General features: G+C 41.6%; 1 protein-coding gene across 2 annotated transcripts in view; it reads left to right on the plus strand.

Annotated features, from left to right (window-relative positions):
- Positions 1 to 6,113: 6,113 nt before the first annotated feature.
- Positions 6,114 to 21,919, plus strand: part of CBFB (core-binding factor subunit beta) — a 37,830-nt gene continuing 22,024 nt past the window's right edge. The window contains exons 1-3 of one of the 2 annotated variants that reach the window (XM_064723028.1): positions 6,114 to 6,342; positions 6,562 to 6,648; positions 11,048 to 11,164. In XM_064723028.1, the coding sequence (XP_064579098.1) occupies positions 6,265 to 6,342; positions 6,562 to 6,648; positions 11,048 to 11,164 (282 nt within the window). In that variant the 5' untranslated portion in view covers positions 6,114 to 6,264. The remainder of the gene's footprint in view (positions 6,343 to 6,561; positions 6,649 to 11,047; positions 11,165 to 21,919) is intronic. The other variant, XM_064723027.1, reaches the window with a different exon arrangement.

The following is a 21,919-nucleotide window of genomic DNA, read 5'->3' on the forward strand; positions in this document are numbered from 1 at the left end:
CTTATTGCAGCTTTTCAGTACTTAAAGGGGGCTTATAAGAAAGGTGGAGACAAATGTTTTAGCAGGGCCTGTTGCAATAGGACAAGAGGTAATGGTTTTAAATAAAAAGAAGGTTGATTTAGATTAGCTATAAGGAATACATTTTTTACAGTGAGGATAGTGAGGCACTGGCACAGGTTGCCCAGAGAGGTGGTGGATGCCTAATTCCCAGAAACATTCAAAGTCAGGCTTGCTAGGACTCTGAGCAACTTGGTCTGGTTGAAAATGTCCCTGCTCATTAGAGGGGGATTAGACTAGACAGCCTTTAAAGGTCCCTTCCAACCCAAACTATCCAAGGATTTAAAGTTTTTAATGGATTATCAAATGCAATGTAAGGAGACAGTGTGGCTGATAGCAGCACAGTAGGTGACACAGAAAAAGCCATGTCTGAACAACACAATTGAGTGCCATTAGCACTGTCTGTGTACTGATAAGAGCATCTCCAGAGCTATTTTCACAAAGGCAGTTCTTAAACACTTCCTTTTATGTATTTAGGCTTGTGTGAGTCACATTTTGTGCTCAGTTAAACTTTCTCCTCATTGCTCAACATCTGGGATAATGACAGTGCCTGCTTCTTTACATAGATATCTCAATATCTTCATCTGGAGATCTCGAGTCACTTGATAGGTGGGCGAATGAAGGCATTAGAGGTGAAGCTATATACCCAAAATCATCACTTAGAAGGCCAAAGGCAAAGCTGGAAGAGGCACCTAGTCCTGGCTTCTGCTTGCCAGACAAGGGAGACTGAGTTCAGATAATATTTCTTTTAACAGTTTGTACTGTAATTGATAAAGTGAGAAAAAGAGGGGGTTTAAAATAAAAACTGCATACTTGCATTGCCAAAACATGTATGGATAGCACAGAATCATAGACATGTGTACCTGCAATCATCATCACTATCCCAAATAACCAGCATGAAAATCAAGTAGCCTTCTGGGATAATCTGTTTTAATTCTCCAACAATTGTGTAGCTCAGGCTCCATTGCATCATTTGGAGGAATAATTTGTTCAGCTGTTCTGAGTTTCATTTCATATTGTTTTTACTAGAGAAAAAAAAATCCATAACCTGTATTCCCCTGGTTAATGGAAAGAATTTAAACGGATTTTCAATTCATTAGGATGTTGTGTACCAAGGTCATTGATCAGAGGCAAGCTTTGCTACACCAGACTCCTGAACCTGATATCACACTGAACTTTCATTTTTGCACATTTGTGACCTTTTTTGACCTTTTTATGATTAAAAAGTGTCTATCAAGTGTCAGAAGGATGTATTCAGGTGGATGGCCCAGGCTGTGCAGGCCATGCTTTTGGGGAGAAGCAGCACATTTATGTATGTTACTGAAACAAAGGCTGTTCATGTGTGAAGCACACTGTTGAACTGTCAGTGCTCACAACCAGAGGCAGCCCAGGGTGCCCAAATCACACAGCTGGGAAGGGATGCCTGTGTCTACTGGCTTTTCATGTTGGCCATGAAGACTCAGGTATTGTGTTGCACTGCAGTAGTAACCCAGGCTGAAGCAGAGGTGTGGATACAGCTTCTCCAGTGTGACAATAGCTGTCACTGGGATGCTCACAGGGGAGGCTGGGAACTTGGGCTTCAACAGCCTCAGTGAGGGAAGGGTCCTGGCTCCTAGCTGAGTACTCCACATGCTTTCAGTTATTTGGAGTAGCACCTGCAGGCATCTTCTTTTAGGAAAAAAGGCTCCAGCTTTGGCATCTGGAATGAAGAGATGCATCTGTTTTGTAGCCTGGTTTAGAGAGAAGAGACATGAGGTGCTGTTTCCTCCCTCATACCTGCCATGCTTGGTGTTTTTTAAGTGGTAGTAGGCAACTTCCCACTCATAATGCAAAATTGGATTGTTTTGTTTAACTGTTGTGGTATGGCTCCTATCTCTGTGAGCTAGGTAAGATGTTTAGCTATCAACTTTGGACTTGGCTGAGTCCTCAAAGCTGCACATTGTTGCCTCTGGAGTTCCTACATCCATCTCTGCATAAAGTGCTTCCACTTTATTTAGTGCTTCCAGAGACATGAACTGATTCTGATGGCTCATGGTCCTTTTCATTGCCCATATCCTTCACTTGGGTTGTTTTGGGAGTCCTCAGATAGGATAAATCTTTATGCTGATGTATGCAGGCTAAACATGAAAGGCTGCTCTGGGGGTGAGCTCTAGCATTTCAGGATGATTTCTGCATGTGCCTGTGGGTCCATGAACTAATCAGCACTGGTGGGGTGACACCCGTGAAAATATTCTGGCTGGGAGCATCAGTTGTAGTAGCAGGGAAATGAAAATTAGTCTGGGCAAAAGAGCAATTAATTTGCTCAATTCCTCCCCCTTCCCCCCTTCTCCCCCCACCAGTTTTGCAGTACCCATAAGCACCTTGCATAAGTGGATTGCATTTCACACCTAATGTGCATAATTATATCTTGCAAGCAGTTTATTAATGGATCTATAATCACAGAGTAGCTTGTACATACATAATGCTGGTGTTTGATTATACTGCAGCTGCCATAGATCAATGGATACACAGGAGTCTGGCTTATTAGTGTCTCACACGTGTGAAGTCTAGAGAACAATATAACACCAGTGCCATGCAGTTGCTCATCAAATGCTGCTACCTAGGGGAAAGCCGAGGCTTTAAAGATGTGGTAAAGAAGGGTTATAGAAAGAACAGTACATAACAGGACTTGGAACTTGAAGAAAGCTCCCTTTCTCAAAAACATTCCATCCATAAACCCTTCAGTGGTGTTCTGTCTCAATTATCAATGCACTGTAAACATGCTAGATCTTATTTTGGAAAGGGATCTGTTCTGAGAATTCACTCAGAGAGCAGCATGTCTACAAGCTTGACCATTTCTGTTTTCTGAAGGTGACTCACCCAGAGGACTGATGAGCAGCCTAAGTTCTTGAGAATCAACAAACCAGGGATCTGCAGGCTGAGCTAAGCCTACTAAAATCTGAGCAGCCTGAACCAGGGTGAAATGCTTTGTGGAGATATCACCAAGATGCCTTTGGGAAGCAGTTGCATTTGGTTATGCACAAGGAAAAAGGTTCTAGCTTGTTTTGGTGTGTTGTGCTAAAAGCAAATAAAAAAGTTTGGTGAGCTGCAGAATTCCCATGAGGTTGCATCCCATCTCTCACACGTTAACCTCAGCTTTCCTCTCATGTCCCCCAGCTACCACCTGCAAAGCTGCCTCTGATCTGTGTTGACTCTCTGGCTGGGGGCCAGTGACTCTGGCCAAACAGGGTAAATAACTGCAAATTATGCTCTAGACTTTCTTGCAGCAAAGACATTATTAGTTTGTGTGCCTCTCCTCCATCCAGTTAGGAATTAAATAATAAGAACTCCGCTGTCTTTAAGACTCTAATTGTCTTGTTGAATGTTGGGGGCTGAGAGAGGTAGAGAAAGGAAGAACTGCTGCGATTTTATAGCTTTTCTTGATGACAAAACATGTCTAAAATAATTGTTTTCTATATGAACATGAAATAATTGGTTCCCTTTGCTAGGAAGGTATTCATTATTCAGAGCAAAAGCTCTTAGCTAGCTTAGTGTAGAGAAACTGGATAAATTCAGAAGAACAATATGATCCTGTGCCACTGTGCTCTATCTCACCCCTTCCTGCTATCCTGTTTCTGCATCAAGTAACTGAGGCAACAAGCATGGGCAGTGTCTCATCTCTCACAGACTTTCTCATAATATTGACTCACTTTATTCAAAAGAAAAACTTTGGAAAGATGAAAACTGCAGGATGACAAATGTTAAACAAAGAGCTGCATGGGGGAAAGCAGTCAAACTTGATATTGCTTCCAAAGTCTTGAAAAATATATGCCAAGGTCAAAACACAAAACTTGCTAGGTGATTTTATCTCCTGTTTCTTATTTTAGGGCTTTACAACCACTCATCTTGCTTTTGACCTTGGTATTTTTTTTTTTTTTTTTTTTTTGCAAACTGTTGTTTGGAAAAAGGCACAGTCAGTTTCAGGGCTGAGGAGGTAGAACTGGGTAGTGAAAGATTATTGGAGGTCAAGAGAGCAGATTTCTACCTTATGAACTTGGCAGCTCTCCTGCAGGCCTACGCTCCTGGTATTGATCTCGCTGTAAGATGAATAGTGATATGGATTTTTTTTTTAAATGTCTTATTTTGGGACCTTTTAAATGTGGCTGACATTCACGAAAATTTCACTTAAGGGTTGATATTAATCTAAATGAATCAAGACAATACACAATATTTTATGTTTTCAAACTCGGTGTATTTTCTTTTCAGATTGGAAAAACCCTTCTAAAACAGTTCTTTTAATGCTTTTAACTTCTGAATTTACCTGTATGTCTGCAATACAGTAACACAGGAAAAATCAGAAGAAATAGCCTAAACAATTGTCTTCAGTTTTCCTATTGATCAGAAATGTATTAAGTTTCTCATAGCATATTTTCTACATTTAGAAGAAAAGTCTAAAGTTTTTTTTCTGTGAAGTCTGTATACAATAAGTTAAGGATTACAGTAACTTCACTCATTTTTTTATTATTTTGCTCATACTTGATTCAAATTATGTCTTCTGGCTCACCTTAGCATTGCTGGCTTCGATTTGCATGACTATGTGTAAAGTTAAGATTATAATACTGAGAGGTTAGAAAACCTCATTTCTTTATCAGAAGATTTAATATACTCTAATATTTTAATGTTGGCAATGGGTCTCGTAATACATTTTTTTGGCTCGTGGTGCCATCCTTATGATGCTCCAGAGCTGCTAAAAACCTGGGGGAGTAATTGTAGGAAAAAAAAATCCCAGAATTTGAGTTGGAAGGGACCCACAAGGAACATAGAATCCAACTCTTACAACTGCACAGGATATCCCCAAGAGACACTCTATGTGCCTGAGAGCATTGTCCAAATGCTTCTTGAGCTCTGTCAGGTTTGGTGCTGTGATCACTTTCTTGGGATTGTGTTCCAATGCCCAACCACCTTCCTGGGTGAGGAACCTTTTTCTGACACCCAACCTAAACCTCCCCTGGCACAACTTCAGGCCATTTCCTTGGGTCCTGTCATTAATTGCCAGAGACAACACGTAGGTGTCTGCCCCTCCACTTCCCCTCATGAGGAAGTTGCAGACAGCAATGAAGAATCGAGGTATAAAGTAGGAATGTATGAAAAAACAGATTTAGAGGCAGGTGATGTATGTCCTGCAGTGCTCTTGGATTGAATTAGCTCCTGTAAAATGTGTGCTCATGAAGAATCAAGAGTTCAGGCTGCTGTGTTTCTAGCCTGAAAGTGAACTTCTCAAGCGCTGCTGCAGCGAAACGCTGGGTTTTGGTTTTGCTCTAGACTGACACCACGACTTCAAAGGCACCGAGCCACATCCTGAGGTGCTGATGGCTGCTCCTGCTCCCCTCGGGAACGGCCCCCGCCCCGGGCAGTGCGGCTGGGCGGGCGGAGGGACCGACCGATGGACGCACCGCGTGTGGGGCGGCAGCCGGACAGCGGGCCGGCTCCTGCCAGCGGCGCGCTCCGCGACCACCCCTGAGCTCCTCCAGCCTTCACGCTGGCTTCGGGGACGGAGCCAGACGAGGAGGTGCGAGGCCAGCGCTGTCCCTTCCGACCTGCCCCATCCTCACCGCCACCCTCGAGGCGGGGGGACGCGGCGCGGCCACCGCCTGCTGCCCACCCGAGCGGGCCGGCGGAGCAGGTGCTGCGAGGGGAGCGCTCCCCATCGCCACCGGGGCGCGGGGGGCTGCCGCTCCCTGCCCGCCGCAGTGCTGGGGCTGCCCCCCTCGCAGCGGGGAGGCGGAAAGTGCCGAGCCGCGGTGTCGGGGGGAGCGAGAGCAGCGACCCGCTGCGGGCGAGCCAGCGCCCGGCCGAGGGACGCTGAGGGGCTCTGAGTCACCCCTCGCCCGCTTCCCGCCTGGCGCGGCGCATGCGCGGCGGCGGCGGCGGAGTTGTGAATGGCGCGGCTGTTCGGGCCGAGTTTACGAGCCGGGAGGAAGTCGGAGGGGAGGGAGCGGGCTGGGGGCGGGAGCGGGCGGCGGCGGCAGCGGCAGCATCGAGCTCCGGCGGCGGCTGCGGCTGCTCTGCGTGCGCCGCGGAAGGAGGAGGGACGGGAGGAGGGAAGGGGGGGCGCCGCCGGCGGGGGCTAACAAAGGGCGAGGCGAGCGCTGGGGCTGGGACAGCGTGGGGCGGGCGGGAGGAGGGAGGGAAGGAAGGAGGGCAGCCGGCGGCGGCGGCCCCACCACCATGCCGCGGGTTGTCCCCGACCAGCGGAGCAAGTTCGAGAACGAGGAGTTCTTCAGGAAGCTGAGCCGCGAGTGCGAGGTAAGGCGGCGGTGGCGGTGGGGCTCCCCCTTCTCTCCCTCCCTCCGCCCGCCGTGGGTAAAGTTTCCGCGGGCCGCGGAGGGGCCGGGGCAGCCCCGCACCTCCTCTCAGCTGCGGCGGGAGCCGAGCCGGCGGCGCGGCGAGGCGCAGTCAGTGCACTCCGCTGCCCCCTTATCGCCGGGATTGGCCCCTCCTGATTGCGCGCCCTGTTCCCCGCAGATTAAATACACCGGCTTCAGGGACCGGCCGCACGAGGAGAGGCAGGCCCGCTTCCAGAACGCCTGCCGCGACGGCCGCTCCGAGATCGTAAGTGGCGCCGCGTTCCCCTCGGTGCCCGCCGGCACCCGGCCGCGCTTGGCTCGGGAAATAAAAGTTTGGGGGAAGCCGTCGGGGCAGCGAGCACTGCACGGTGCCCAAGCCCGAAGGCTCGGGGCCGGGACGGTGCCTGGGGCCCGTGGGGGCCGCGCCGTGAAGGAGAGTTTTGCTTAAGGAGGGGAATGACATCGGCTGCCTTTCAAACGCCGAGGGAAAGGAGGTTTTGGTGAGCAGGCGGCATTCCTGTCCGCCGTAGGAACAGCGCTGTTCCAGTCGGAGGTGTCGGCTCGCTCCCGAGCGGGGACAGCGGCTGTCCGGAGCGCCGCGGTGACAGGGGAGGAAGGAAAAGCCCCGGCGGTGGGAACGGGCTGCGCTCCTTCCCTGGGCACGTGCTGCAGCTACGAGCTGCTTGTTTCAATATTCAGCTTTTTTTCTTTTCTTTTCTTCTCTTTTTTTTTTATTTTTTTTTTTTCTTTCCGGAAACAGTAGCTTTGAGAAATGAGTAACATTGTTCAGAAGGCGCTTGCTTAAAGTCCTGAGTGAGCTGTTTGATGTATTTGTGAATTAAATCAAACGCTCTTAAAATTAGGCTTTGAAACTTGCAACTTCAGCGCCGTTTTTCTCATTCATTAAGGTTAGTTAGTTACAGACTACTGTCGCCCTCTGAAATAAGAAGAGAGGTGAAGTATGGCTCAGAGTAATCAAGAACTGACTATTTCCTGGTTGGATTTCTGCTCCAGGTTGCTTCTATAGAATTAGTTTTCCATAGCTTTGCTAAGTTTGTAACTCTACTATTGAAACGCAGAAGTAACCTCTTTTTCATTTACAGTATGTAGTGAAAGATAAGGTAAAATAGAAAACAAACCCCACTTCCACCAAGTTTGCTTTTATGAACATTCTTTAATTTCACATGGTATACATACTGCTAGTCAGTTCACAATGAAATTACTCTTATGCACATCCAAAAATACTTGAATACCAGCTACTATAACTGATCTTGTTCTTTTGCTTTTGTCAGTAAAAGGTAACACACTCAAGAACACGGTTACCTTTTACTGAATAACTTTATTTTAGCTAAATCTAATCCCTGCTTGTTATCTCTTGTTTTAGAACCTGTAATATTATTTTACAAGAGGCCTCCTGTAGACAGGTTCTTAATTTTACTATTTTTTTGTATTCATTTTTCTTTGTCCATGTTTGCTTCCTTTAAGAAAACACCAGGGAAACAATGGGTAGGTAAGGAAGATATAGTTTGCTAGCATTGGAAGTTCCTGTACAAGTGAAAGTGCATAATATACCCAAATCCCTGCCTAAAGAACAAAATGACCATGTAGCTTATAACTAGCTTTCTAATGCAGCCTGTGCAGTTATTTATATAAATGGGAAATCTCTGTAGTTCCACCTTTGTACTTCTGTGCCTGCTGCTGCCTTTTTTTTGCCAGAACTTCATCCCTTGGAAGCAAGCAGTGATGCATGTTCTACATATTTTCACTCTACTTAATTATAAAACGGGCTCTATATTTCTTCATCTGAAACATCTGGTTTTGTTTTGTGAACAGGGCAAGAGTAGTCAGGTTTATTTAGAAATGTAGCGTATGTAATGACTGATGTTAAAAAGAGCTAGTAATTTTACTTTTTTTTTTTTTTAGTCTTGAATGTTTTTCCAGACATCAAGGATTTATTCTTTTATCTCCAAAGGGAGCCTTTGCAAATGACCTTACATATTTTGAAGCAGAAAAAAAACCCCAGAGAACAGCTCAGGGATTTAATGTAGAACCGGCAATAAGTTGTTGGTTGCGTGTGTCAAATAGCTCTTGACTGAATAAAGGAAATAATTAGCAATATTACTGAGAAGTAAATGTGAAGTGTATTGAATAAGATTTGACATTTACTGGCAATGCTTTGATAACTTAAATAACCTCACATGTTTGGTTTGCTTTGGAAGGTTCTTGTATTTACGTTGTCTGTGTGTGGGTCAGGTCGCCCTTGTACTACCTGATAAGCTTTTCACAAAATTTGTGGCATAAATGTCTGATAGCTTTTCAGACTGGGCTTTAAAAGGCTCTGCAGACAAAACTAGAGTTTTCTTACTTTGAAGTTTAAAACCAAAGTAGTGGTGTGATTTTTTTTTTTAATAATTATTGTTATTTTTTAATTAATTTGTTTGTTATTTGGTGGAAATTAATTGCTTCCACGTAGTCTTATGTGGTTATTAGCAGGACTGTTCTTGAGTTTTTCAGTATTGACCTGTGATTTGATTTAAGAAGCATATGGGTACTTTAACTGGATGGTTTTGTCTCTTCAAAGGGAGGGAACAGGCTTCAAAAATCCAGAGAACAAATATCTACATAGCTTTTCATGGTTTAAATGGTGCCTGCCTGACTGTGTGAGGATGTGGAATTTGTGTACTTTTATCTTCTTCTTTTCTCTGATATTTTCCCCCCCATTTTCATGGCCCTCTAGCACACATTGGGGGTGGAAGTAGGAAGGCATGGGCACTTCACTGTCTTGCTGGGTTTCCCAGAAAGCAAGTGCAGTTCTTTTGACCCAGTACCCAGACTGGTCCATAGGGCTTCAGTGGTCAGCTGGTTTACTCTCAAATATCTCACTCCTTGATGTTTGAAATGTATAAATTAAGGAGTATAAAACACATATTTACTAGAGATGCTCGGAGGTAGGAAAACCATTCTTGAGCAGACTAAATGGTGAAGACTCAGAGCCACAAATATTTGAAGATGGGTATATTTTCTTTTGTTGATACTAAATAGCATCCCTTGCTAAACCAAAGGGATAATAGGAGGTAATGAGCCTGCTAATGATGGTCTGTAGCTCTGACAGATTTGATGCCTCCTATTTGTGCAAGTGTATCCTTGATGAAACTTCTGTTGCATCGATTGAAATGTTTGTCTTTGCAAACAAATATTAATGCACCAATACAGTATTCTTCTGCCATTACTGGGACTGGTTTGTTAATTTTAATGGTGCTGAGAATGTGCTTACAGGAGACAAAACAAGCAAACAAAAACAACAACGAAATTTTTAAAATCTGTTTTTAAGAATAGCCTGGAACCAAAACTGATTGCAGAGCATTAGTCTTCCTTGGTGGAAGGGGGAAGAGCCAAGATAAAGCACTTCTACTTTCAAAATGGGAGGTATTAATCCTGTGACAGTGGTGCAGTTCATGACTGGAACTATCTTAAATAACATGTAGCTGTAGTGTCACAGCAGTACAGTTACACCGTGAAGTGGCTGAATTCTGGGTTGCTTGAAAGAAATCTGCTCGTCAGGAAATTCCAACTGTTAAACTAGTAGTTGTATAGCTTTTAAGAAAACTATATTCTGGATTAATGGCCATTTAAATCTAAGTGATCATGGTAAGAAATATTGTTGTTTGATTGCAACAAATTGTGTTTCACCCTGGGATTTTGATAGGAGTGATATGCTGTGAGCTTGTGTGAGTATTCACATGCTTACAGGACAGCATGCTTGCCTGTACCAGAGAAAACTACAAATACTGTGAATCTGACTTCTGCTTGCACAAATAATTTTTTATTTCATGTCTAGGAATTGCTGTACTCATCATCGCTTGGAGTTAAGATATATTAATAAATACAGGGAGTTTATAAAGAAAACTGAATCCCATTTTCATTTGAAATGGTAGAAAATTGCTTGCTTGAAAGCAATGCATGCTTTTCCTAATGGGTTTAAGCCATTCCCTTTAATGATTTTACAAAGGGCTGCAGCTGAGAGGAATTCCTACAGTTGCCTTTTCTCATTGACACAGCATCTGCTGGGCTGGGTATCACTGGTGTCTTAATGTGGCGTGAGGACTTTGTCCTGTGCAGCTTGATTGAACTGTGTATTGATGCTGCATGCCAGCAGATGATAAAATAGGAATATTTATCCTTCAGTTAAGTGTCTCTCTAGGTACAATTAGATTGTGAAAGGAAACAAATACTTTTCTTTCAAAAACAGCTGTCCTTAGTAATGGGTCTAAGGAGTTAATTTTCCTTCAGCAGTACTTCTTTTAGAGGTAGGCAGCCTCTTTGAAAAGCACGGGCAGTTTTTAACATTGCAGGTACTAAGTTGGTGCAGGGTATCCAGACAGAACTGAAAGGACAGATTCTAATGTCAGCAAAACTGATTTGAAAGAAGTATTGATTCCATGTTGTATTTTATATCCGAAGCAGCCAATGGCAAATGTTGTCAAAATGGAATCAGATGTTTGTAACTTAATACTTAAGAAAAATGATGAGTGCATGTTTTTGACTTTAAGTATTCTCTATGCTGCCTGGCTTAAGACATAAACTGATGTAAAAATAAATGACTGCCTGCATAATTTATGTAATGTCTTGCTCCCTGATCCTGTTTGTATTGATTTTTCTAAAAGGCTTTTGTGGCCACAGGAACCAATCTGTCTCTCCAGTTTTTTCCGGCCAGCTGGCAGGGGGAGCAGCGACAGACACCGACCCGGGAATATGTTGACTTTGAAAGAGAAGGAGGCAAGGTAAGGAGGAAATTGTTGAAACTGAAAGAAATTTTTTTTATTGTGCTTATGGTCCTACTGGTATGGACTGCAAGTATGATGTGGGATTTGTAATGTTTCACACCTCCATGCAGGTAGGTAGTGATGTGAGTGCAAGTGAAAGATGGTAAGATAAAATATTGCTTTGTTTTAAAGCATGCTGATGCTTAGGCAAATGGAAGAATTGGGAAACATGGGCAGTACTGGTGGCTTTGCATTATTTTGAAAAAGAGAAATGTTTCTGCTGTCATTTTATGGTAAAACTTTGGAGAACAGTCTAAATTTGGTGTTGTGTAGGTGCTTCTAAAGAAATTAGACCGTGGCCAATGAATTGTGGTAGGCTAATGAAAATTTGCACTTTCAGCAGGTTATTTCATTGTGTCTTTGGATGCCACCTGGTACAGCAAGCAGTCAGTGTGCTCTAAGTGGAATGAATCTTTTTCTCAGTTTCACCATCAGCTACAATACAGAAGCAGCATCACCACTTTCAGAATTGATTTCTGAATCTCTTTTTTCTGAGGTAGTTGTCCCATAGGCTGATATTGAAAGCTCAAATTCCCTAGTGGCAGTGATGGTTACTGTGAAGCTGTATTAGATTATAGTCAGAAACCTTGCTTAGTCTCATCAGAATAAAGTTACTGAAATCACCTACAGCTGGTTTGGTTTTACAGGAAAAACATACCTTTAAAATATAGATGCTGTCTCTTATCTGTGCTCCTGTGGGTGCTTTGGGGCTGATCCAAAGATCACTGAATTCAGTAGCAGACTTTCTTCAGAACTTTCTTCAGTGGGTGTATACCAGCACTTAAGCCCTCATAGTTTCTCTGTTTCAGGCTAATTTTTGTGTATTTTTTTTTATTTTTAAAAACTTTTAATGGACTACAAAATCCTTCCTTTTGCCTACATTTTTTCTACCTACTCTTGTAACAAGAAACAGCTAATGCTACCAAACCTACCAGGCTGGAGGAAATACTTGAAGCATATTCAGGTTTAATGGCATATTGGGTCTTTTAAATGCTGCTAGGTGGAAGATAAATATTTCCTATAGTGGGAAAACTTGATTGGAAGAAAAAAAAATTCCTGAGGGCAGTTATGGTATGTGGAATTCAAGTTAATGAGTTTTTTTGGAAAAAATTGTTTTCCATTTAGTCCTGTGAGGCTTGCAGAAGTTTGACAAATTGGGGGAGAAGTGAAGTTGGCTGTCTGGGTACTGACTGCTTTGCTAAGGAAACTGAATTGAATCTGGCTCTTACTGAAAAATATTGATTCTGGCTCACAATTGAATGAGGAATTTTTCTTGTAATGTGTAAGAAGACTGAAGTCTCTCTTCTTGCCAGTTCAAAACTAATTTTATTTACTCCTATGATTTTTTTTTAACTTTGTTTTCTCTGAATGAATTCTTAAAGTACTGAACTACTTCATCCATTTTCTTGTGTTGTCTTAATCATGTAAGAGCATGGTAGGTATGCTGGATATTAAAATAGAACATGAGCCTCATTAATGAATGCCACTCCTTCTTTTATGTGTGTTTACAGTAAATTCTAGACTGCTTCACTGAAATGTTTAGAAGAATTCCTCTGAATGAGGCTAGAGGTGGACAGGCAGATAAATGGGAATAATGCTATGCTCTGGTATGAACAAATCACAAATTCACTGTTGTAATCAGCCCTCACTTGTGTAAATCACTGTGCTCTGCACAGAATTAAAGTGCTCTGGAAGTCAGCCACTCCCATGGTTGGAGCAGAGGAATGAGCAGTGGGAGAGTGTTTTATGTTATCAGCGGAAACAGTTCAAGCCTCTCATATGAATTGTCTGAGATTGTTCTCTCTAGATTTTTGTCATTTGGCTTAATTAAGAATTTCTTTCACAGGCTTCAGCAGTCTCTTAAAACCATGTGATTTTTGTAGCTCTGTGCAGCATTGTTTTATGAGCTTTGATTCTTGAGGCAGTGCATAATGTGTGTTTGTTCATCACTGGATTTATGCCAGTAAGGCATGTTTTTAATTATATGAATAAAAAAAGGCTAAGGGGGAAGCTGTCAGTTAATTATTATCTTAAGCATTAGTTTGAGATCTAGAATGTAGATAAACTTACCAACATTAGAATATTTTTATTCAGGAATTCTGCTTCGGTGTTTGGCTAAACAATGATGGCCCAAAATAGTTTCTCCAGATTTGAAGTATGTCACTATTGTGCTAAAGCAGTTTTGTACAGAGATTGACAAAGCTACCAATGCAGCATCTGCTAGAATTGCTGCTTAAGTGATTGAATTTTAGAAAGAGCAACACTCTTGTGAAAGTTGGGATTCTGCAAATACATACTTCATAGGCTTGAGGTTTTTCAATCTGGTATTTCTTAACTGAAGGGGTTTTTTTATATGCTTAATTTGCCTTTTAATTTGATGCATCTGATGTTCACAATGGGTGGGTAGGCCTCTGGTGGATACCCTGTCTTCATTAATCCAAAAATTGGACGGCTCACTGTACGCCTAATGTTTCTGCTCATTTTAAACTCAAGTTTAACATTTTTTTTGAGATAGCTTTAACATTCTGTGCTGCCTTTGACCTGCAGCAAATTTAATTGTGTATTTGAGCAATTTTTCAGGTTTGTCATAGCAGAAGAAAAAGCAGCACTAAAAATAGGTCCCTAGATCGTAAAAATGATGGAACATTGTATTTCATTGGGATTGTGGGGGTGTGTGGGGTGTGTTAGATGCTGTGTGTGTCCTGTTTCTGGGGAGTTGAAACATACCAAGGCTTTCTGATCATCTGTGTTGTTAGCTAATTTCCAGAGTGTTTTTATTTGTTTTTTGGTCAAGAATAAATGAATCGGTGTTAAGAATTTGAAAGGTAGGCAGTGTAGTAGTCTAATGTATTGCCTGAAATATTAGTTAATTAAACCTTGCAATTAAATGGAGAGCTTTATTTTCGCCTTGGTTTTCTGGTATCATTTATGACTTAGGCTAGTTTTATTGTGATGAGTGAAGTTCTGTAATTTTTATTTCAGTTTTGTACTGATGACATACGAACTTAAGGCTGAGCTGTGTGTGGACTTCAGCACTTCTTTAAATCGAATATTTTTCAAAGTCCCTTCGTTTTGTTAAGGACTGTCTGATCAACTTTCTTTGCATGATTCATTTTGCATGCTTCTTAAACTAAGATAAGTTCTCATTTCTTATTCAAGATGTTTCTATAGCTCCACTCTTTCTTGCTTGAAAGAACATTAGTTCTCAGATACTTTTTTTTCAGTGTTTAAATACCAGTCACTGATGAAGTCTGTGAAGTTGTTTTACTTCCCCTCCCCTTTATAATAAAATTCTCCATCTCATTCTAGTGCAGCTTTACTTCCTGTCTGTTTTTTGGTGGCAGCTGCTCGTAAACCGGAGTCTTCCACACGGGTTTATTTCACTCTAATACACCATGAACTCTGCAGCTTTGGAGGAAAGCACATCAGACATGATTTAAATTGATTCAGAGTGCCTGCTGTGCCACATGTGATGTGGCTAGGATTTCTACTCATTAACCATTAACTTTGTTCTAGCCATAACTAAAGATTTTCAGTTTTCTTCCTAAAGATGCTGACTTTCTACTTGCACAGTTTTTTGTCAAAACTAGATTTTATTTTGCTCTAAGTTGTTGTAAACTGCTTGGATGAATATTAAAAAAAAGAAAATCTTTGTTATGCTGCAGGTGTTACAGAAGTGTAATGAGAAATAGTTTTTATTAAAATACAACACCTATTCAAATGGCAGCCAATAGAACCAGCTTCACACTTTTCCTGAGCAGCCTTAAACAGTTGTTACCCTCCTGCTCATACCATTTTGGGTGTGTGATGACCCCAAAACCTTGTGGTGGATGGGAGAGGTTCTTCTGTGAGGAGCAGCAGGTGGTCAGGGAAGGGACATCAGCTGCTGGGCTGTCTGTGTGCTCAGAGCCTTCGAGGTGCTTTTGCCTGCTCCAGCCAAGGGAAGTGGTGTCCTGATGAAACCCACATCAGTGCTCTTGCTTTTGATCTTTCTCAGGCTTTTCTGTGAGCTTTAAACAAGGAGGTCAGTGTGTGGTTATTCTCACAGCAGACAGATGGGTTTGGTGGTGTATCCAGTTTGTACCCAGCCTGGCTAAACAGCTTGATTTTTGATTTTATTTTTTTCCCCTTGGAATTGCTTGGTGGGAATCTTGTAAAGGCTTTGTCAATGAGAAGAGTCCACTTTTCTTGATGATCTCCTTGATCAGTTTTCATCCAGGATCATCTGTATGGTTTGAGTGAAATACTGGTTTTCTATAGATGCTTGTTATTCTAGAATTTTTGTGTTTTTGCTTAAGAGTCCTTTAGCTGGCAGAGACTTCTGTTTCTTTTTCTTTCTAGTATTTTTCCCAGCAACATCCTTTGTTTATGCTCCTAAACCCATTTTTGCTTTAGAGTGAAACTTTTTCTCTTTTTTTTGTCTAGATACTTGAAAGTGTTCTTCATTATGAGCTGCTGTTGCATAGAGGAGAGCTGTTTAATCCAAACTCTGTCTGAACCCACAGTCATAGTGTACCTGTGCTTGTTCACTTTACCTCACAGTCAGGAGGTGCCTCTATGTGCATACAGTTTATACACTGTGAACAGTTAGAACTTGGATTTTGGGAAGGGAAATCTTTAGAGGACATAGACTGGACACGTTGTCCTGGCAGGCAGCCCCTGGCTGGGTTTGGACAGTTGTTCCTGCAGAGTGATTTATCCTCAGTGCCCTCTGCCCCTGCAGCGTGTCACCCCAGGCACCTCTCATGTGACAAGCAGCCACAGCCTTTCCCCTGGAATCCTTTCACCCCCAATCCTCCAAAATGCTTTTGGGACTGCCCACAGGCTGGTCCCTGTGACACAGTGCAGGCAGTGACGATGCCATTTTGAAACAATGCTTGGGAGCAGTGCTGGCAGCACGGCTGTGCAAGCACTTAAGGGCTGCTGTCAGTAAACCTGCTCCTGCTTCACCTTTGTTATGTATCCTAAAAGCAGTTATTCAGTCATACTACCTTGCTTCTGCTTAGCCTTTATTATGTATTCTGAAAGCAGTTATTCATCATACTACCTTGAACTCTTTCCAGTGGCTTAAATGCACTCGTTTGAGTTGTATAGACAAGATTTCAAATATACCCATGTCATCATCCTAAAGTTTCCCAGAAGAGGAACAAAATTGGAGTTAGTGAGCTAAATTTTTCATTTGGGAAGCAGCTATGTATAAGGACAGATGAGTGGTGTGTGGATGAAAGCAGTACTCGAGATCTCTGCAGCATAGATGCTGGAAGAAGTCCAGACATTTAGATTGTTGAATTCTCTTGTTTGCATATCAGTCTCCACTTACTAAGGAAAGTTGCTAATGTTATGCTTCTTTCCTCTTCTTATAAATGAATGAGAAAAGTAAGAGAGTCATTGTTGAGAATGTCTGCTTCTTTCTGAAAATCACTTAATAATTCATATTAAAAATAAGAAAAATTCAATAAGATGATGAAACATTTGCTTCAAGAAACTGTCATTTTCTGAAAGTTACTGAAATGGTTCTTCAAGCTTTATTGTCCAAAGCACAAGTAATGAAATGAGCTCATTAGCTTGCATAATTGCAAGTTTGATGTTACTCTGTTAAGGACAATTTCCAGTCATTGCTAAGGATGTTCTCTGCAGAAGCTGATAGTTTTCTACAGAATAATTATGACACTGTGAAATTTTATTGAATGATGAAAGCTGAATAGTTGTTATAGTATACAAAAGACAAAAAGCTACTAACATTATTTTAAGCCTTGATGCAGCACTACTTGTTGAGCAAATGTTTGAACAGTTTTTTCCAGACTTGAATCCTGCTTAAGGGGAAGGGTGAGGCTGTTGGAGTGCTCAAGAAGGCAATGGAAGCTAAAGGGTAGAGGAAAGAGCTTTTCTTGCCCCTCTCTTGCTTGGGTCAGGGTCAGTTCCTGGATGTTTTTATTACCTGCTTGTCCATATTGTCAAAATCAAGTAACTTCTTTTTTGTGTAATTGAGTATATTTACATTGTGTTTTGAATTTTCAATCCAAAAGAGGATTAGCAGGCTGTTTATTTGCACCCAGGCAGCATGGTGGGCAGGTGAAGTGTTTTAGATAAACCTTTCTTTCTAATCCTCTGTTGCAATTGCTAGTTGTAACTGATTTTTGCTCTGTGATTTTCTGAAAGCTTGAAAAGAATAAATTTCACAACCAATTTTGAAATTTCTCTGGAAAATATTCCGTCAACGTGGCAGAGAACTGTGTGTCTGTTAGTTACTGGGTTTGTGAGCAGAAGCATGCTTGTGTACTTGGAGCAGCAAAAACAGCAGCAATCTACTGACAATATTTTGCTGCAAAAGCATTATTCTTTTTAATTGTTGCAAGAAAAAATGGGTCTTTTTTAAATGCATGTCCTCTCCATTAAAAGGGAGTGTAGGTTTAAAATCCAGCCATCTTTCTGCATTTCATGCAGAATCTAGTGTAAAGATAGGCTGATAAAAGACCCTGTAAAGTTTCACAGGGGAAAACCCCAGCATATATTTGCCTTTCAGATTTTTCTTGTTATGCTTCTTGCATTTTTGTTGATTTTTCAGTTCCAGCTCTGTGGTTGATTTTTGTGTTTTGAAGGCAAATGGATAGAGCCTGAGCATGACATGCATTTCTCTTTGGGAGTCCCTTCTGTAGTGACAATGTGAAAACTAGAAGCCGTCTACTTTTTGCTTTGTACTGGGGCTTTTTTGGTGGTTTTGGTCGAGTCTGGTTCATGTTTTCTGCTTAGTTGAAAAATTGCAGTATTTTGGAATGATGAACTGTATCTGGAGACTTGGTTATTAGATGATGAGTATAATTTCTGTGCAGTAGCATTTTAGTATTTTTTTTTTATCTGAGCTTCTAAGCATACGTACTGACCAGTGATCTTAAGCCAGGAATAAAATGCTCCACAGATTTTAATCACATTTGTTCTGACATCCTTACTGCTTCATATCTGTTCTCAGTTAGAGACTTGGTTTTTAGTTAAGTGAGATAGCAACCTGCATAATTTAATGAAACATTGATCTGCTTTCGAAAAGGAGTAATGATTACATAGTTGAGCTAACTATGCAAAAAAAACCTAACAAATGCAACCAACCAAAAAACCATAAAAATACCAGGTTTTCTACAAGGGACTTGTAAATTCTGACTCTCCAGTAAGGTTAGGAAAATTCTTCAGCTACTCCTTTTGACGTTTTAGAAACCAAACCCCCCCCACTGTAGTATTTCAGTGCACAAAGCATTGAGAGATGAGAGAGGTTTTGTCACAGCTCTGATATTAATTACAAAAGATATTTCTGAAATGAGTGTGTACATGGGTATTTCTGCTACATAGAATTGTAAAAATGGACTGTGTTGCATCTCAGTATTTACTGATATTTGTAGTAAAACCTGGTGACTTAGATAAACATATTTGAAAATTGAACAAAGTCATATCCGACCATCAGGTTTTGCTATGAAGTTGAAAATTATATTATGTTCTGAGGTGTTTTTCCAGTTCTGAATTGGAGTGCATTCTTTCCCGAGCTGCAAGTGAAATGCCCGTGTGTGGTCACAAGGAAGCAGAGCTGGAGGAGCAGGTCCCAGGCAGAGAAAGGGTGGCTGGTGCTGGGCCCAAGGAGGTGTCCCTGGGCAGGGCTCCTGCCCTGGCCAGCGCTGTCCCAGGGTCCCACCGTGGCTCTGCTCAGGAAACAGCCCGGGCCTGCTGGTGGTGTGGCACAGCTGTGCCACGGCTGCCACCCTTACGGAACCTGAAGCTCTATTCATCTTGAAAGCCACAATTAGGTCATTTATGCACAAGTGTTTAGGAAAGGCTCTTGTTTGGTCAGAAAGTATCAATTCCCATACTCGGGTTTTTTCTTGTTTTTTTCAGAAGAGTGTAAGGTTTGAATTTTAACAAAACCTCATCCTCAGATAATGGAAGAAATGCCAAGATGTAGCTTTTAAAATAGATGATATTTTGTTTGTGTGTTTGAAGAAAGAATAATACGTTGTAAAGGATAAGACAAAGATTGATACAAATTTAAAGCACTAAAAAGTCTTATTTTACTCATAGTCACTTTCTAAATGGGCTTATTTTCAGCTGTTTCTATTTATGTTTCATGCCAGTTTAAAATATGTTGCAAGGCTAGTGTATGGGAGTCAAACTTTGGAAATCAGATAAATGCTGTAAACTGTTCAGGACTTGGTTGCTTGTCATTAGTTTCTTATAAACCAATATCTGAAAGAGTAGTGTGAAGTCTTGCATGAAGTTATCAGCTTTTGCTGTGACTTCAGTTGGTGTTATACTAATGAAGTTACTGTTCTGTTTTGTTCCCCAAATAGTGTGTAGGTCCTGTTGCAAAGTTTTAGAAAAGCTTTTTTTGCCCTTTTCTCCTTTTTTGCATTTAATGGATTCCTTCCTCTCTGATGCTTTGCCCCCTCTTTGAAACCCAGGCTAGAGACCCTTCTCTGTGATAGGAAAGTGAGTCTTTGTATTTTGGGGGGAACACAGGGATGGGACTGATTCATCTTTACCTTTCAGAGTGGTCGTGCCGCATCTCTGTGGCAAGATCACAGCATTTTAATTATGAAACTGTATAAATTATCATATACTGTTGCTGCTAAAGGAAACAGTTGAATACATAATTTCTCATGTGAACATTTTGTACAGGTTGTTTCCTTTTACTTGCTAGTGTATACAGATAATAAGAGAAGCTGAAATGATGAGTTTAGCCTTACCCATTTAACACTTTTCTTTCTTGGAGTTAGTGTTCGAAGTTGTTTCTTTCTTAGTGGTCAGTGTTTCACATATGCAATCACCAGGGAGAATGCAGTTGAAATGTTTAACAGTGGGGTATGATTCAGGGGAAGGTGGGATCAGAAGTGGGATGGATGGATGGATGGATGGATGGCTGTGGCTCAGCCCAGGGGGGAGCCCGTTATGAATGGGCAGATATGTGCGTGATGAGGCACAGGGTGAGTCAGAGCTGAGCCTCTTCTGAAGAATGCATTCTGCTCCAGTGTGCTGGGAAAATGAAAACAGAAGGGAGGGGACTGCACCACTTCACTGGGGACTGGTGTTTCCTGGGGGGTGAAGTTGCTCTCCTCGGTGGCGCTGGCTGTTGAGAGCCTGCTGATTCATGAGTTGGTGGGTGGTGAGAACTGTGCAATCGCCGGGGGAGGAAATGGCTGCGTTGCTGCAGGAGAAGGAGCATTTTCTGTAACTGCAGGATGTGTGGATGGAGCACACAGATAGCATTCCTCCAGCAGATCAGTTAAATATCCTGCTGGTGTGAGATAAAGGTTTACTAGATGACTAAAATAGGATGTGAAACCAAGGTTTTTTTGTCTTGTGCTAAAATACAGTAGCTTCTTAAAAAGTAATTAGTTTGGATTTTAAAATGTGAATGAATGGTGTTACAGGAGCCATGTCTCTGCCTGTTCTTAGCAGCAGAGATAACTCCCAGTTAATTGGAGTTAGGGGAGAGGGTTGTTCATTTAAATGCAGATGAAAAGAAACAACAGATTAGTTAAAAGAACACAAAAGGGAAGGTGAGATACACTAAATGTTGAAGGTGTGGCACGGAGGTCTTTGAGAACGAGCCAGCAGGAGGCCGAGGAAGCACAAACACAGCTCAACAACTTAGAGCCCAGCTAAGCCTATTCATGCAGCACCTTCTCAAGTTTGTGTGTGTTTATGGTGCTGTTTGTCCTCTGTCCAGATAATCTGCCCAGAGATAAGAGTGTTTGCTCTTGCTGCTTGTTCAGTCAGCAAGCAGAATATTTGTTCTAATACTAAAAGCCTGTTTCCAATGTAAAAGTAACATGTCTGTGTTTCTCATTTAAAAATTCTAATGCCACTTTGATCTGTAGTAGGAATTTGAAATGGAAGATGTCATTTGAGATAAAATTAGTTCTGTAGTAGCCACCTGAACAAAAATTCAGCTGCTATAAACTAGTAAAAGTGGCATCTTGCAGTATGTGACAGTTTGCTTAGGTCTCCTAGTCTAACAAAGCTTTGGCTGTGCCGGTGTGTGGAAAATGAGGGTACAAAATAAGAGAGAACTGTCATCCTTCAACATGTGTACAAAGATTCTTAACTTATTTACACAACTGTTCACTGTCAGTGGCAGAAAAACCATACTTCCTTTGGTTTATAGGATGGACTGTATTCTGAAAAGAGACTGCTGCATAATTTAGCTTTTCCTCTTTTATGTCCCTATAATGGTGTTTCTTTATGTAGCATCAAATTTGTCCACTGAATATGAATTTGGTAATTGCCTGACTTCCAGCTTCTCCTTCCTTCTGTTCTGTAGTGCTTTTCACCTATCTCTTGAATTTTACAGCACTGACTGCCAGGCATTATTACAAAAAGTACCCATAGATGTGTGGAGGATTTATAAAATTATTTAAAAGCAGGTAATGTGGGGTTAGCATAGAACTTGGAAAGAGTTGTTCTAACAAAGACATGTTTTTATGTACTTCTATAATACTAGGAAGGGGGAATTTTGAGTCTCTTTGGAAATAATGCAACTTTTGCCCTTGGTCTTCTACCATCACTGTCTTGAGGCAATTTTCAGAGCAGACAATTCAGAAATTTTTTAGAAGACCATTTTGCTGGATTTTGAGGTGCCATAATAGATAATGTGTTCACAGACAGAGCAGTAATTTATTAATAATTCTGTTAAGTTCAGGAGTTGAAAGGGAACCAACATGGCTTTATCTGAAA

This window comes from Zonotrichia leucophrys, chromosome 11 (genome assembly GCF_028769735.1).
Source record: "Zonotrichia leucophrys gambelii isolate GWCS_2022_RI chromosome 11, RI_Zleu_2.0, whole genome shotgun sequence".
NCBI lineage: Eukaryota > Metazoa > Chordata > Aves > Passeriformes > Passerellidae > Zonotrichia > Zonotrichia leucophrys.